Genomic DNA, 17,619 nt, shown 5'->3' on the forward strand with positions numbered 1-17,619 from the left:
ATACCATATTTTTCGCAGAATCTTTATTTTATTTTGACATTTCAAAAAAAATGATGAAATATTTTTTTAAAAATATAAAAAAAAGTTTATTTGTTTGTCAGTTGTCACATTATTAAATTTATATCTTAAATATTTACTATAGAAAAATATAATTTCTATTTTTTATAAAAAAAAATGTTTTTTTTATATTTTGTTTTAGTGATCTTAGCATAAAATAACGCACTAATCCTCAATTTGAGAGAGTTTCTACCAGAATTTCTTTCTCCATATACGACAAATGAAACATTTGAATTACTATAAAATATCGGAATTAACCGGTTTCGCTATGGAGAATCCATTGGTAAATAAAATTAACTTTTAACTCTTTTGGGTTTTTTTAACCATAACTTGGATACTTGCGGTTTATAATTCATTATAAAAATTCAATGTGTCAATACAAGGCTAACTGTGCAGTCCTATAAGTCTGCAGGCAATTGATAAACCTAGTAGTACAAATAAGCTTCTAAACTATAAATAACTTGAAGGTTAAAAACTTTCCTCTCAGATATATGGGGAACCCTGTAGATTATATCATTAAACTTGATTTAAATATTGTAGTTAACATATACACTGTATTAAGGATATTAATATAGGAAATTTAATTGTCATTGTGGCTCTTAGCATCCTAAGCTTACGAACATAATTTATAATAGCCAATCCAATATAATATAAATGTCATATTTCATGGGGTATCGAAGTCTCTCGATTTTAAATCATTTATTGAGGTCAATTTTTAAATTTGAACTATCAGGTTTGCTCAAAAATGTATTCCATCGAGTAGGATATTACAAACTATGAATTTCAAGCAATTTTGCAGTAAACTTTTATGTATTTTTACATTTATGAAAAAATATATATAATAATAGTAATTCTGTTCACTTCAAAATTGTCTGAAATAATTGATCTCTCTTACACATCTGAAATTCATTTCTTCTTATTCAATTCAATTTTTTAAACTTAAAAAATTGCCCTTCGGTGATTTTAAAATGAGCGATTCATCCCAATGAATTTCGTATCCCATTCAGGGACCTTCATGGCCGGGAATGGGCCTAATATTTTAGCGGGCTTGGGTTTTTGGAAATTTAATTTAATGGGTTGGTTCTAAATAATTTTAATTAAATTTAGCTTATTTAAAACAGTTGCTAATTTTAAAAAAATATTGCAATTTTATTTCTAACAATCAATTAAATTTTTGGATATAGGCTTGGGAAAATTTTTTAATACTTATTATGGGCTTGGGAATATTTCATGTTAAATATAGGCCGAGTCTGGCCTGAGCCAAAAAAATTTCTTATTAGTCTGGAAGAGGAGGGGGCTACTCAAAAAATTAAGGCTCAAGAAGGTCTTTGATCCCAATATTACATAAATATATATAAGAATTTTGAATAAACTAACCATCTTTTTCTAACCAATTTTTTTTTCATACAAATTTTAGATGAATTAAGAATTCTTAATTTATTTCTATATATGTCATAAACATTAGTTCTATTAAACAAAAATTATCATAATTATATATATAAGACAAGAATACATGGTTGTGAAGAATGGATGGGTGTGGCTGAAAACTTATCGGACATTTTGAATAAGAAGACGCTAAATAACATAATTGAGAGGGTATGTAGCATATAATAATAAATAAATCGCTCGTCAAATAATGATCGATAAATGGCAAATGACTGTGAACCAAAGAATCTCATTTATCAATCCTATTATAAATCAGCTGGATTTTAAAATATTGCTATTTTATGAACGACCGGATTTTTAAAATATGGAAATTTAAAATAGTTATGTTTGCATTCTATAAATAGTTTTAAGGAGGAATTAAGAATATAGGAAACGAATGTATGTTAAATAATCTATCGTGTAATTTTTCAGCTTAGTTAATTGATATAATTTAATTTTAAGAAAAATATTTTTTTTATTTTTAAGGTTCAGCTTGGATGGCCAGGTTTCAGGCTGGGTCAGCAGGTCTCTGTTATAAATATATATTAAACTATTTTTCAATTATTATAGTTATTATTTCAAAAATTTATTAATTTATACAGGATTTTTTTAAAAAATATTGTATGCTGCCCATTCTTTTTATTTCGTGGTTTAAGTATGGCAAGAGAGGATAATTTTTTTTATTAGCTTAAATCTAGTGTTGTTACATGCGACTCGTATTTAAGCCTATTTTTAGAAATAGCTGTCTCATTATTTTAACCAGAAAAATATTGTCTAAGCCTAGAGATTTCGCTCATGTCCAAATCTATGTGCCATCTATGAGCAAAATATTTAGACTTGCATAATATTTTTCTGGATATAATATTGAGTTATTTTATTAATCGAGCCGTTTTACAACACTACTTGGAGTAATATTAAAGCAAACTTGTAAATTCATCAAAAAAGAGAAATCCCCGCTTTCCCTTCCCTTGGTTACGCCAATGTTACTTATACAATTTACTTAGCATATTTACAAACACAGTTTTTTTAAAAATATTAATTCTTTATTAAGAGTTATTTAAAAATGGAGTGTATAATATTTTAAATAATACTCTCTCAACAAGTAGGCAATATAATATCATAACATTTAAAATGATTCTCTGTGAATAAGTAGGCAGCACAATATCATAACATTTAAAGTGTCTTCGGATTTTACAGTGAATTACTAATATATAATTGATCGTGTGAAAAAAAAATGGCTTAGGAAGATATTGACTAACATAATCAAAAGCGCCTGAATTTATTGGTCATGTCAAAGAGTTTCATTTTATAGAAAGGGTTTGGGTAAATCGTTAGAAATTATATAAATGCGAGATAATTGGGTATTTAGAATATTTTTAGCCGTTATAGTCAGTTAATATTTGAAATAAACTAATATAAATTAAAACCCCTTAATGCCCCTTAATGTTATTGAATTATGAACTTAATTACTCGACATTTAGCCATTACCCAACTATACTCCTAAGTCCTAACCATTATATCCGCTTAATATTTTAGTTTCTACAAAATTATTTTAATTGTCAATCCTGTATAGTTGCACAATCCATCCACATTATTATTCATGTTTCTTAAAGCATAATGATTGTTCCAATTATAAATAGTAATTCAGGTGTAAGAATAATAATGTTGTACGCAAAATGCCACCAATTTTTTAAAAAATTTTTAGCTACATGGTATCGTAAAAAAACAAAGATTGTTTTCTAAGATTTTTTTTGCTATTTACTTAGTTTAGTATAGATATAAATAGACCGTCCTACGGCTTACATTAGTTAGGCATTGCCTAAGGGTGTCACAAAAAATGGCAAAACGGGTGCAAAATTGATAATTATACTATAAAAATCAGTAATATCAAATAAAAAGTCAGGACATACCATGAAACACCTTGCTAAGGGGTATCCTTTTTGTTTATTTGAAATATAAAATTCGTGTTTATGGGAGATAAAGTTTTTAAGAAGCCATAATATAGTCATTGGTGTGGTGTCGCTAAGTAAAGACAAGCATATATATTTATGTATGACCAAATTTGATTTCAATATTTTTAAATATATAAAAAAAAGTTACCTCAATTCGATATTCGAACTCTTTCCTCATACAAAGAATTACGTTTAGCTAGAGTTGTCCTTACAACATTAGCTCAAGGATTAATTTGGGAGGATTTACAAATAAATGGATATGCCGAAGTATATATACTTTAATTGATTGGAATTTTTATAAAACCCTATTTTATGATTCATGATATTTATAATTGAAATCTAACATTGTCAAAGTATAGGGGAACTGTATTGATGATATTTTATCTAATAACATTTTTGTATATCTAACAGTAAAAACGATTATTTTAACATTTTAATATGATAGTGTTGCCCAATGCATTTTACATATCGATATCGAATAAAAATGATACATTTTGATACTTTATTATAGTTTATTCTCTATTTTTTAGTAAAATTTAAAAATATTTAAATATACATATAAATTAAAATGTAAAATATATTTATACCCATAATATTTCAATTTAAATATAAACATTTATTAAGTTATTAAAGTAAATTATTATTTATTTGATTAAATTAATTAACCCGAGTTATTTTACAAACAATACCATTTCCTATGTTCTCAATAGTTCTTTTTTACAAATTTAGATTTCGTGAATCATGACAAATCAAAGATACTAAAAAATGTATTGATAAATGTATCGGAAATAAAATTTTCAGTATTAGAGAAAATGTATTTATTTAGGTATTGGCGAACCTTTTTAGAATTTGTATCGATTTCGATACGTATTAATATAGGTAACAAGTCTATTGAGATCTCATTAAATTTTATTGAACATTTTACAGAGTATAGGTCTTGTATTGGATGAAGAATCTATATACACATAAAACGACATTATATTGTTATAGAATTTTAAACTAGACAACATTTTTTTGTATTGTTTTAGCATATTCCAAAAAATCTAGCCATTCCTCTATATGATATCTCATATCATCTTGGCATGAAACCTATTCAAACCTATTCTGATACTTGTTTATTTAATTACAGGTTAAAATAATTTTTGATGTTTCTATTATAACATTTACTTATCAAAAATTTCTTTTAGAATTAACGAACAACATAGCCCATTGCATATGTCAAATTGTGAACTCATCTTTAAAATGGAAAACTCCGATGATTATAAATGGTTTTTTTTAATTAGCTTACAGGCTGAATTTGATTTCGCTAAGTATGGATTGAAGGTATATGTTTATTCTTTTTGAGAAAAATATGCCATTAAAAAAAATCCCCCCCCTCCCTTCCTAATGATCAGTCTAATTAAAAAGAACAATTGGCATTCAAAACATAGTAAAACAAATGATTTTTAAAATTCAAAACCAAAAACGAATCTGCACTTTTTTGTTATATATTTTGTCAGTCCTAATAATGTATAAGAAAATAGCTTAACACTCGAAAGGTTAGGTGGGATCAAGGTACTCCCCAAAGAAATAATGTATTTAGAGGGAGAACAAAGTAGCTAATTGATATTTCCTTTCAATTTTTTTAGTCTTATTTTAATTTATAAATGGGATCATTACTTATTATTAGCCATATAATTTGATATATCTTTTGGACACCCTCCCTTCCCTCCACCACGAAATTAAATCATAGAAACGCCACTGCCCAGAGATTTAAAATCTTTAATTATAAAAATAAATTGCTATTTTGCTGTTTTATTTAGAAACCTGGCATCCTATTTTAAGTTAAAGCATATTTCTGCAAACTAGAGAGTTGATTAAACGTGTATTTATGAAGAATATAATAAAATTTTTAACTTTTTTTATTTTTACATAAATTTTTCGATTTTTAAAATTAAGCATCTTTGATGATCTTAAAAAAATATTGAAAATAAAAATAAACAAAAAGCCCTTAATTCAAATCAAAAAGGCCATAAATGAAAGTATGGGTTCAAAGGAAACTTTTACTACCAACATTGAATCTTTAAGCAAAGCTTTGAGAGTCATGTCTTTCACAATTAATGATATGATGAAACACGTAGATCCGGATGTATTCTACGAAAAAGTCAGACCATTTATGATGGGGTAAACTATATATTATATTTGTTCATCCATTTGAAAATCTCTTTCCTTTTTATATATATAACCATATCATATGTAACAATAAAGTTGGGGAACAATTGGTGATTCAAAGCCTAATGAAAAGAAGATCGGAATAATTTTGGATGGCATATCCGAATTTCCTTATAATCTATATGGACCAAGTGCTGTTGAATCCAGTATCATACCATCCTATGATCAAATTTTAGGCATCAAACACGATAACGGTTTATATAAAAAATGTTATTGTTATATATTAATCAATATTATTAATATTTTAAGAAAGAAGTAAATACTTGATGGCCATACGAGAATATATGCCACTGGAACACCGGATGTTTTTGGAAGATTTATCTGAAGAATCCAATCTTAGAACATTTAGTTAAAAAAAATATTTGATGAAAACTTGAAATTTATAAATTCTAATTATAAATTAAATTTTAAGTCGATGAAAATGGTTATGATGAAAAAGATCCCATTGTATTAGCTTATAACGAAGCAGTCAGAGCTCTAGGAGAATTCAGAAGTATTCATCTAAAATTAGCATCTCGTTATATCATGATTCCTGGCACCAAAAGAAAAATTAAAAATATTGGGACTGCAGGAAGTGGTAATGATGCTGTTTTTTTTGGATACTCAATTGAAAAAATATTTCGATATAAAAAGATTTCATGAGTTATAAAATTGATTTGAATTTGTAATTTTATTAAAAATTATCTTGATTTAGATCAGAATATGAATTCAGATCAAGATAAAAGAAATATATGTTGATGATCTTAATGAAGATTCTTATGAAGATTAATAAGTTTTTTGGAAAACAGAGATCATTCTTTAAATATATTTAATAAATTTCTCTAATAAAGTTTTTATTTATTAAATATAATTCCACCCACCTAATCTCAGCGCTAAATGAAAGTGTGACCAGCAGAGCATATGCTATGTTGAGCACTAAGACTTGTTTATCTGATCATATTTTTGAAAATCAATAGTTGTTTAAAAATAATGAAAAAATTATTACAAAAAAAACTTATCTTATAATATGTTATTTTTGTATAATTTTATGTTTATTATCTATGGGGAAAAAATAAATAAAAAGTAAATTTTAATATTATATTTAGTATTTTTCAATAAAACGCGTCCCTTTTATTCCCCATAAAGTATCAAGCAACGGTAATGCGTTGCATTGTTTTTTTTAAGTAAAGTTTACAGCACTTTAAAATGCTAATTTATGCAAAAATATGTTTGAAATTTTTTCTCGGTGTGGCTCATCCGTTCCCCCAAAAAATTGTCATAAAATTGTGGGAAAAAAATATAAGAATTTTTTTAAAAATTAAATCCTATTATAGAAATTAGAGGTGGTCGCGGGCCTAATTTTTTATTCACGGCCTGCCCGCTCACGGTGGCAATAAAAAAAATTCACGCCCATTCACGCTTACCACTAAAAAATTTTCGACCCGACCCGCCCGCTCACGACAAGCAATATTTTGATTCACGCCCGTCACGCCCGAAAATTCACGGTGTTTTTAAATTTTTCAAAACTATTGCTATAATTTCACACTTTTTTGAATTCATTCTATTTATTTCTCTAATTTCATATATTAATAACAAAAATAAATACAATCTATAAATCGAAATTTATTTAGAAAAAGAAGAATGTCCATCTTTTTTTATTTCAATTGTGTACGCCTTTCCTCTAGTAAGAGATTGGCTACAGAAAATAACCTTTCACTAGAAGCCGAACTTGCAGCTGACAAAATTTTACTCGATAATTTTCTCAAAAAAGGAAATGAATATTCCTGCTTCCAAAACTTCAAAATATTGTCTTGTTATTTATCTTATATGAATCTTTTAAGTTCATCCTCACAGCTTTCATCGGTGATGTTGATGCTTCATCAATCTAGAAATATACGGTCTTTTATGAGTGTAGGATGAATTAGGAAATTGATAGTTGGTATTGATCATTTAGAATATACGGTTTTTTATGAGTTTAGGATAAGTTAGGAAAGTTATAAATGGTAGTTGGCATCGACTTATACATATCATCTAATTTTATATCATTTAGCATTTTTAAGATTGTTTTATATATATCTATTTCTTCTTTTATTAAAAACTTAAGTCTTTTGAAATTCGGATCTAGATACTATAGTGGCTGCATAATAATATTTTAAACGAAATCTCGTTCTGTATTTTAAGGTTTTGATTATTATTGTATCACGTTCAGAAGGTTGACAAAATTTTATTAATTTTTGTTTCCCTAGACAAACTTTATTTATTGTGGGACGAGAATCTGCTCTCAGATTATCCGAGCATTCTTTAAATATTGATAAAAATTTATCTAACTCGCGTATGATGCTGATATCAATTATGGCTAATCTATTTAATTCTTGCTTGCTAAACAAGTACACCTGTATTTCAGAATATGATTTTAGGAAACTCTGTATCATGATATATACAGAGTTCCATCTAGTTATTCTCGCTATTACAACGGGTGTGGCTTAGTTTGCTATTAGCTGTAGATTGTTTGAAATATTGTATACTATTTTTTTACACCATTTATATTTATGGCTATTTCATATAAACGATTGTCAAAAATATAATGCATAATATTATTTAGTATATGGCATATACATGCAAGCGTTTCGTCATCTTTGAATGCACTTATAAGATTTGCTCTGTTATCACTCACAACATATTTATTTAAGTATTTTCTACTTCTGTATATTCTCCTATAATTGAATTGATTACTTTAATTTTGACGTTTTTTTCATCCATTGCCCTTGTGACCAAAACAAATATTTTTAATTTAAAATCCTTAATGATAATATGTCCTATAATGGTTAAAAAACTTAGATTTTTATAGTCATCCGTCCAAATATCAGTGATTATGGACAAGTAATTATTATTGATCATGCTTTTAATCTTAAATTTTATTAAATGGTATATTTTTGGACCTATAGTATTCATGAGAGTTTTCCGGTTCACAACTTTTATATTTTGTTAACATTTATCTCTTGGCCTAGCTTGTAAAATCCTTCACCTTCTGTTGCATTTAAAGATTGAAGATCTTTATAAATAAAATATAACTGACTTTTCTGTATAAAGTTTAAGCAAAATTTAGCATAAAGTCTCGCGACAAAAAACACCTAAACATAAATAATACCGGATGTTGTTTATAAAATGCGAAAGATTATTAGCTTTCATAAATTGTTCTTTTTTAAAAAAGAACTAAATTAAATAAGAAAATATATAATATAATTATAAAATTGCTAATTTATATTTATAAAAACACAATTTAAAAAATTAAAATTTACGTGATTCACGGGAAATTTATGTTCACGCCCGATCACGCCCGGGGAAAATTTTGGGAAGGCCCGTCACGCCCAGTCACGCCTTGGAATTTAAAATTTATTCACACTCACGCTGTGACCCACCGTGACATGATGGGTCACGCCTAATTTCACGACCCGTGCCCACCTCTAATAGAAATAATAAAAGGGAACAGAATGACATATTATTTTGCTAAAGATTATTAAGTATATATGATAGATGAAATGTTTTTTTTCCGACAATGTGTAATTTTTTTTAACTTTAAATCATTTTTAAAGGGCTTTTTTTGTTAAATTTTAAAATACAATTTAACCGGAAATGTATTCCAGCTTGTTTAGAATACCTAACATAAATTTTAGACAATCTTGCCGTTAGCCTTTGAATCATTTATATTTTATATAAAAAATCTATGGAAACACTGATATAAATTATATTAAAAGTTCATGGCAAATTAATCTGAAATTCATAAGGTAGGTATTCCAAACATTATGGAATATATTTCTGGTAAAATCAGACTTTTAACTTTAAAAAAACGGGCTCAAAATATGATTTAAAGTTTAATAAAATATTGCCAGGAAAAACATATTGTAGCTTACTTAAAGTAAAGGTTAAATATTTTCTTTATTTTTAAATGACCACTTAAAGTATAATGAATATTTTTTAAATTATTTTTTATCATGTTAGATATTGGACCTTTCCTCAAAAGTTTAATTCAAGATACTAAACTTTCTAAAATTGGTGAAAGCACATAATACGGAAGAATAATTGTATAAAGAATGTTAAATTATTTTATACTTTAAGATAAAATAAATTAAATACTTTTTTAATTAGAATAATATAAATATTATAATACAATCCAAAACGATTATTAGTTTAATAAACAATATGTTATATTTTATAAACCCTATATGTTAAACTAAAATAGTATGAATCTATAGTAGCTTGTCATTAAAATGTTATTTTGAATATTTTTTTAAAATTCAATTATAAATAATTCACTTATATGTCATATTATGTTTAGAGTAAAATTCTATAAAATAAAAATATTTTTTCTTATTATATTTTATTACCAGTGTAAATATAAATAAGTGCCCTATTTAAGGGGCCCATATTAGAGAGAAAATGAATGGAAAACAATCATTTTTAGAAGGTGTGGGAGGAGATTATATGTATGCATTTCGGCAAGCCGAGTGAAATTGCATTTATTCCTATTAGATATCTGGAATTTGGTCTAAATATGTAGATGTGTTTATACAATTTACAAATTATAATTTTTGTAGGATGGGGAACCAGCAGCTTATTTTTGGTCATTTTTTTAAATTTCAAATCTTGATCCTTTTTGCATATCAATGATTCTCTGCCTTAAAAATAATAAAGAGAGAACTTAATCCCACATTTAGAGCATACTCAGAGAGATGGGAATTTCTATTCAAAGTGCAGCAATACCCCTGAGATAATCTCGCAGTAAAATTTTACTTGAAATTTTAATAAGAAATTCCTTTTGTTAACACTCTTTATAAATAAAATTATATTTTTTATAGTTTATATAATTCTGTATTATAAATTAATATTTTTTAAGTTATTAAAGTTTTCCTTCTCTCAAAACAAAATCGTTGGAAATTATTGCAAGAATTTTAATCAAATACTAGCTCGCCTGCACATTGTTTTATTATCTTTTAACCTGCCTCCTCGCCCATCGCTTATTATTTTAAAAAAAAATTAACCCGCCCTCTTTCAAATGATTGTGAATAAAAATTCATCAGTCAGCCCGAAATAGTTTTTACTCGCTTAATTTCCACCCATAAGAATTTCAAAATACAAATATTCACCAAACAGTTGATAAACATTTTATTCAATAATCTAATTTGGATAAAGAATAAAAATAAATTTCCAATATAATTAAGCACAGGCGTAGTGAGGGAAGCAAGAGGAAATCCCCCTTTGGAAATTTATATGTTCTCCTAAATATCATTTTAAGCTATTAAAAATTTTTCCCTACACACTTCCCTTTTCCCAAAAAATGTATATAATTTTTTCAAGGAAAATAAAAAATGAAAGCTTACCATGAAAAAAATTAATCACTTGTTATAAAGATAAAGAGTGCACTTGTTTTTGATTGTGCATGCCCATGTCAAGTGAGGACTGAGGAGATATAATTATTATGAAGAAAAATATAAAAAATACAAAACAGATATGAACAAGAGACATGATTGAAACTATGTGCTATGGGTAATCACATAAACTATCATTTTTGCAAAATAATGAAATACAAATATTGATTAAATGTTTTCGTTTAAAATTTTGATAATTATAATTATCAATATTTATTTTTAAAATATGTCAGAGGAATAAAACAAAATTTTTTTTACACACCCGCCCATTAAATTTTTTTTAAACCCGTCAGACTTTTATTTAAAGTTTTTTAAACAGTAGCTCGTGCTAATTGAGAGGGTTTAATATTATTAGCATAATAGAAAGAAAGAACAAGATAGCATAAATTCTATTATGTCATTATAGCATATGAAGCAAGTGATTTATATACTTTCGAGCAATTTATTATTAGTATAAGATATATATTGTTTATAAAATAATAATAAAATTAAATCTTATAGGTTTACAAATACTTGAATAGCATATTCTATGGCAAATTTAATTCTAGATACTTTCTACGAAATAAACGAGGGCACTTTATTCCATAAAACAAATAGGTTTCAAAGTATTACGCAAAGTCATATTTTCATTATTACGGGTAAAATTTAACTTATCTACTATCATAAAAATATTCCTATGCAAGAAAGATATTTTAAGAGAGTTTCTAAATGGCCATACGGAATCTATTATTTAAAAGTATCTGTAACAAATTTATATTGTTATTTAGTTTTAAAAAGGGAATTATGTAAGAATAAAGTTGATTTCCACCAAGATTTAGGAACATCCATTTAGGATTCATCTGAGTAAATATAATATTAAAGTTTGGAATCTGGACTAAAAAGATTTCTGATTCTAAATATTTCCTAAAAAATATTTCTAGTTCGGTTGTTAAAATTTGAAATGGTTTTTAGGTTCTTGTTCAGGTTCCAACTGTGTAAAGCAATCAAAAGAAAATTAAAATATTTAAACAGTAAATAAATTGTACTCCTACTTTGGATAAACACCTGTTATTGATTGCAATTGTGGAATTAATATTATATTGTGTCATTTCATTTTCGTTTATTAGATTCCTCACCATCACAAATTATATAGTCAATATTTTCATTTTACCCGACATTTAGATCTAGTAAATTAAGGGTAAATGAAAATAATTCACACGTAATTTGTAATATATTTTCTAATTGTGAAACTTTATTCAAGGTCTTTTTCGAAATACCTTTTATATTAATTGCATCATAATGACTAGAATACAAATATCGCACATTCGCTATAAGCTTTTTATTTATCAAAAACCCGGTCACTATTTATAATTTGATCAGTTATATAAAAAAATACTTCAATAGTATTAGAGGTCATTCGGATCTGCGGATGTTCAACTCTATATTCATTGCTGTGTATCCATCTTAATCGACTTGTTATATTTTTATGTCATTTCAATTTATATCTAAATGTTATCTTATAGCTTTTAATCAGTAATCATTTCAATAAATTTGTTGCCATTTTATAACTTTATTTTGATTGGATGTGAATGTTATAAAAGATATAGAAGACTTGGCATCTTCGATCATTTTACAAGCTTATTAATGTAAATATTTAGTTTGATGATGTAATGAAAACTGTCCCTTATTTCAAAATTTCTAAAAAAAATATCAGCTGATTTATCATTCCAAATTTGTAAAAATTATTAGTCAAAGATTCAGCTATTGCAGATGTTTGCGTTTCAAACAATTTATTATAAAATATATATAGTAGGGCACTTATAACAAATGGGAGTAAGCTCGCTTCACCATATAGCCATTTAAGGGATTTTTTATATGCCCACTACCTTGTTTCACCTATTTTTTGAGAATTAGTAGTTTACTTTAGCCCAAACTCTATGAATTATTTTGAAGAATAGAGCATTTATTCTTCACCTAATCAGAGACTTTATAACTTTTTACAAAATGTGGTGCTAATAAATGATAATTTATATCTTTAAAAGTGCTCCACTTTGAGGGTCTTCGGCCCGTTAGCCTTATCTTCTGGTGAATTATTTTTATAATTTATATACTATAATTATTTATAATTGTTATATAATAAATTTAAATATTATATATAGCAATATGTTTAAATTTTATACCACGCAATTATCTTTACTTTAATATTCTGATATATTTAACTTATTTAAATTGTACAATTATACCTTTATTTTACTTTTCGTTTTATAACTTATCCTTTTGATTTTATATTCTAATTTTTAGATATAAAAAAGATATATAAACCATAGGAAATATATATAAAGTGAACATTTTTTATTTTATAATCAAGTGTTCCACACGCCTTTTCAATAATATAAACGTATATTGTCAAAATAATATCTAATACAAATGTAAAATCTAACTTAATGCTTTACTCTTATAACCAAAATATTCTTAAATAGCCATCATCTATAATAGCTTTATCTAAGATTTATATTTTATATGATCAAAGAAATTAAAATATTTTTCCAAGTTTGCCCTTTGATTTTGTTATTTTTTTCGCTATTAGATGGAGTATTAATTGGAAAATAAGCATAGCTTTTTGTATAAATCAGAGTGAAAATGAATGTATATTAAATTTAGACAAACTTAACATATTCCAATTATTAGGTTTTATCTTGATGTGTAGGATTATCTAATAAAACAATGATTTATAAAATAATTATATGCCTTTTATTTCATATAATAACATATTGTGATTCTTTTCATCATTTTGTTTTTGCCGGGGGAATGGAGGAAATTATAATTTATATTAATAAAATTACTTAATCCTATAAGGAAAATAATATTTATTAAAATAAGCACTAAAATTTAAAAGCAATTTAAATTATATATTAATGCATTTTTTTAAACAGGTGCTGATTAATTATAAATGGCTGCTAATTACTTAAAAATGGGTGCTAATTTTTTAAAAAATAGGATACTAAACCACTTTTAAAATTGGTGGTAATTTTTAAAAGAGGGTACTTTAGTCTTTATAGCAGGCTAGCAACACCTCTGTATTTAATGTCAAATCGTTTGCTAAATATCCCGTTTTCATATTTTCTACTTTTACGTAAATAGTACTGTTGTGTTTTAACTAGTTTATAATAGTTATTATGTCTTTGTTCTAGTGATATGTTTTTATATTACCATTTATATTTTTGTTTTTTTTGTTCAATTAGAAGTGATGCGTTTTTCTCATTATCATGTATATTTTTTTTTCTTTGTTCACGTATACCAAGCTTGCTTTGATTTCATCCTCAAAACTGGATCTAACCAGTTTTCGAGATGGGCCTGGATTATTAACATTCTTTTTTTTATTATTTATTTTATCTATATAAAGACCACGAAAAATGAAATTCGATAGTGTTGTTTTCTTATGTATGATTTTGATGATTTTCTTTTTTTTGTAACTATTGAAATAAAATTTGTTTAACCTTAATTCGGTTGTATTTGCTTTGGATTAACTTTAAAATAATATTTACACTACGTTGTCCGCGTGATCCAATGACAAAATCGATACCCAAACCCGCCCCTGGATCCCCTTATCGACCATCCCGGACCCCCAATCACGGACTGTGTTTTCCCCGCTCTGACGGTAAATTATTATCTTCTTGTGGTCATTGTTTATATACAAAAATAAAATTAGCCTATGCTCCAAAATCCATGATGGACTATCAATGCAAGATATATATTCTAGGAAACAATAATAGTAACCAAGGTCTAGCAATTGATAAACTTCGCCATCGGGTACAACAAGATAGGGAAACAATTACCGAATATGCAAATGCGTTACTTACGTTGGCCACTCAATGCAACCTAGGCCCAAGCTGGGATCTATTCTTGTCATCTCAATTCGGAGCCGGAATTCAATCATCGGGAATTCGAGGCCGAGTAATTACGTCTGATGATTTAACATTTAAAGGAAAGCTAAAAATAGCCCAAACTTGGGAGATAGAGGAATCTCTCAACCAAACCCATAATAGCCTTAACCATACAGCCACAAGATATAACAATCAATACCCACAACACCAAAATATACAACGTAATAATAATCCCACTTGTTACAAGTGTGGTAACCGGAGACATTATCAAATCTCTTGTCCATTCAGATAAACTTACAACAGTTTCCCTACCACATCCTACCATCTACTAACCTAGTTACTCCAGAGCAAAAAAAGGAGGTGAATAAGGAGTACAGACACATTAATGTTAAGACAGATGAATCATACCATACCAATAACCACCCTTTTCGGGTAACCATAAAAATAAATGATTTACCTCTAGAAATGGAAATAGATACGGGCTCAGCTGTTTCCGTCATTGGAAAAAAAAATATGATTTACATTTTCATCAGATTCCGCTCAATGAAACTAATATAATTCTGAAATCATTTTCTGGACACAACATACAGCCAATAGGACACTTTTTCGGGTTAATAAAATACCATGACAACTTCTACTCCTGTAAAATTCTTGTGACAAATGGCAACCACGCATCCATAATGGGAAGAGATATACTAAATAAAATACCCAAAATCATTCAAGATATCACTTCAACAAATCACGAAATAAAACAGCTACAACAAAATTTTCATTTTCTAATACCCTTGGGAATTTTCCAAACCAAATAGATATAAATCTACTCCCAAACGCCCAACCCCGTTTCATCAAACCCCGTACCGTACCCTATGCATTAAAGTTACAAATCGAACTAATATTAAAAGACTGGCAAAACATTGGGATTATCAGTAAATGCTGATACAGTGAATGGGGGTCACCAATCGTACCAATTCAAAAGTCTGACAATACCTTAAATCTATGCATAGACTACAAATTTAGCCCCAATCCGTGGGTCACTCCTGAATGTTACCCGATTCCCCGAATTGAAGACATTTTTGGAACACTACAGGAGGGATCCATTTTTTCCGTGATAGATCTGAAAGAAGCCTATACCCAAATTCCAGTCACGAAAACCACGAGCGAATTGTTAACTATTAGTACCCATATAGGCCCCTTTAATTTTAATCGACTTCCTTTTGGAATTTCCTCCACCCCTAAGATTTTTCAAAGAACTATAATCATTGTGACTGCCGGCCTTAAAAAAACTGTTACATATTTGGACGATATTCTGGTATAAGGGAAAACACCGGAGGAACACTGGTACAATTTACATCAGCTCCTCACAAGATTAGATAATTTCAATTTAAGGATAAATTTAAAAAAATGCAAACTATCACAACCATCAGTGGAATATTTAGGCCACAATATCAATGCAGACGGGTTAACTTCAATTCCTAAAACGACCGAATAAATCAAAAACTGTCCGGTTCCAAAGAACATCCACGAAGTACGATCCTTTATTGGACTCGTTACCTACTACGCCAAATTTATACCGCAAATGTCTACCTTAGATAAACCACTATACGATCTATTACACCAAGGGGTAAAATTTAATTGGGACAAAACCCAGTCGGACAGCTTTAACTCGATCAAGTCTTTACTAGTATCCCCCCCCCCCAAATTTTATGCAATTACAATCTCAAAACCATCTTAACCTTATCTTGTGATGCGTCCACTTATGGGATAGGAGCGGTTCTATCACACCTATGGGATAACGAAATCGAAAAATTAATAGCCTATGCGTCCCGAACCTTATCCAAAGCCGAAATCAACTATTCAACCGTGGAAAAGGAAGCCTTAGTTATTGTTTTTGCAGTTAAGAGATTCCGACAATTACTTCTAGGCAGCCAATTTATCATATACACCGACCATAAACCACTGTTAGCCATATATGGAAAACAAATTGGGATTCCAACCATGATTTCCGCTAGATTACAAAGATGGGGAGTCACGTTATCAGGGTTCAATTTCAACATCCGCTACAAAACGGGATCATCAAATATGAACGCCGATGCACTTTCCCTACTACCGATCCTTAAAATAGACCATCAAGACGAAAACGAAATAAACCAAATTACCCAAACACAAATTAAAGCTCTACCCCTTATCCGAGACGAAATTGAAGCCAAAACCATGCAAGACCCTGAATTAACACAAGTCAAAGAGAACATACAAAACGGCTGGCCCCCAAATGTAACAAACAACAAATTAATAAAATTTTGGAATATAAAAAATGAATTGTCTATAGACGGTGAGATAGTTGTCCGAGGAACCCGAATAATCATTCCGCAAACCTTACGTCCCGCGATATCACAAGAAATTCACAGGGGACATCCAGGAATTGTAGGAATGAAAGAAACTTCCAGGATGTATATCTGGTGGGACATTTAAACCTGGACATCAAAACGATCAATGAAACGTGGGACCATTGTCAGCAGTACAAAGAAAACTTCCCCTAGTACTATTCCACAAATGGCCCGCCGCCCACTCAGTCGGAGATATGGTGCATGTCGACCTGGCAGGCCCCCTACAAAACGTGCATTAGCTAATTCTGGTGGATGCTTTTTCCAAATGGCCAGAAATAACCCGCCTGAATAGCACAACCACTCTTGCCCTCCTAACCGCTTT

At 28.2% G+C, this 17,619-nt stretch overlaps 1 protein-coding gene across 1 annotated transcript; it reads left to right on the forward strand.

The window, feature by feature from the left end:
- Positions 1-202: 202 nt before the first annotated feature.
- LOC135926963 (indoleamine 2,3-dioxygenase 2-like) lies at positions 203-9,700 on the forward strand. Its single transcript, XM_065462895.1, has 10 exons — positions 203-340; positions 1,561-1,653; positions 3,579-3,701; positions 4,463-4,563; positions 4,622-4,757; positions 5,422-5,597; positions 5,682-5,839; positions 5,895-5,993; positions 6,058-6,222; positions 9,624-9,700. The coding sequence occupies exons 1-10, from the start codon at positions 278-280 to the stop codon at positions 9,689-9,691; spliced, it is 1,182 nt and encodes a 393-aa protein (XP_065318967.1). The 5' UTR covers positions 203-277; the 3' UTR covers positions 9,692-9,700.
- The last annotated feature ends 7,919 nt before the right edge of the window (positions 9,701-17,619 follow it).

This window comes from Gordionus sp. m RMFG-2023, chromosome 3, assembly GCF_954871325.1.
Source record: "Gordionus sp. m RMFG-2023 chromosome 3, tfGorSpeb1-WG-v2, whole genome shotgun sequence".
NCBI lineage: Eukaryota > Metazoa > Nematomorpha > Gordioida > Chordodea > Parachordodidae > Gordionus > Gordionus sp. m RMFG-2023.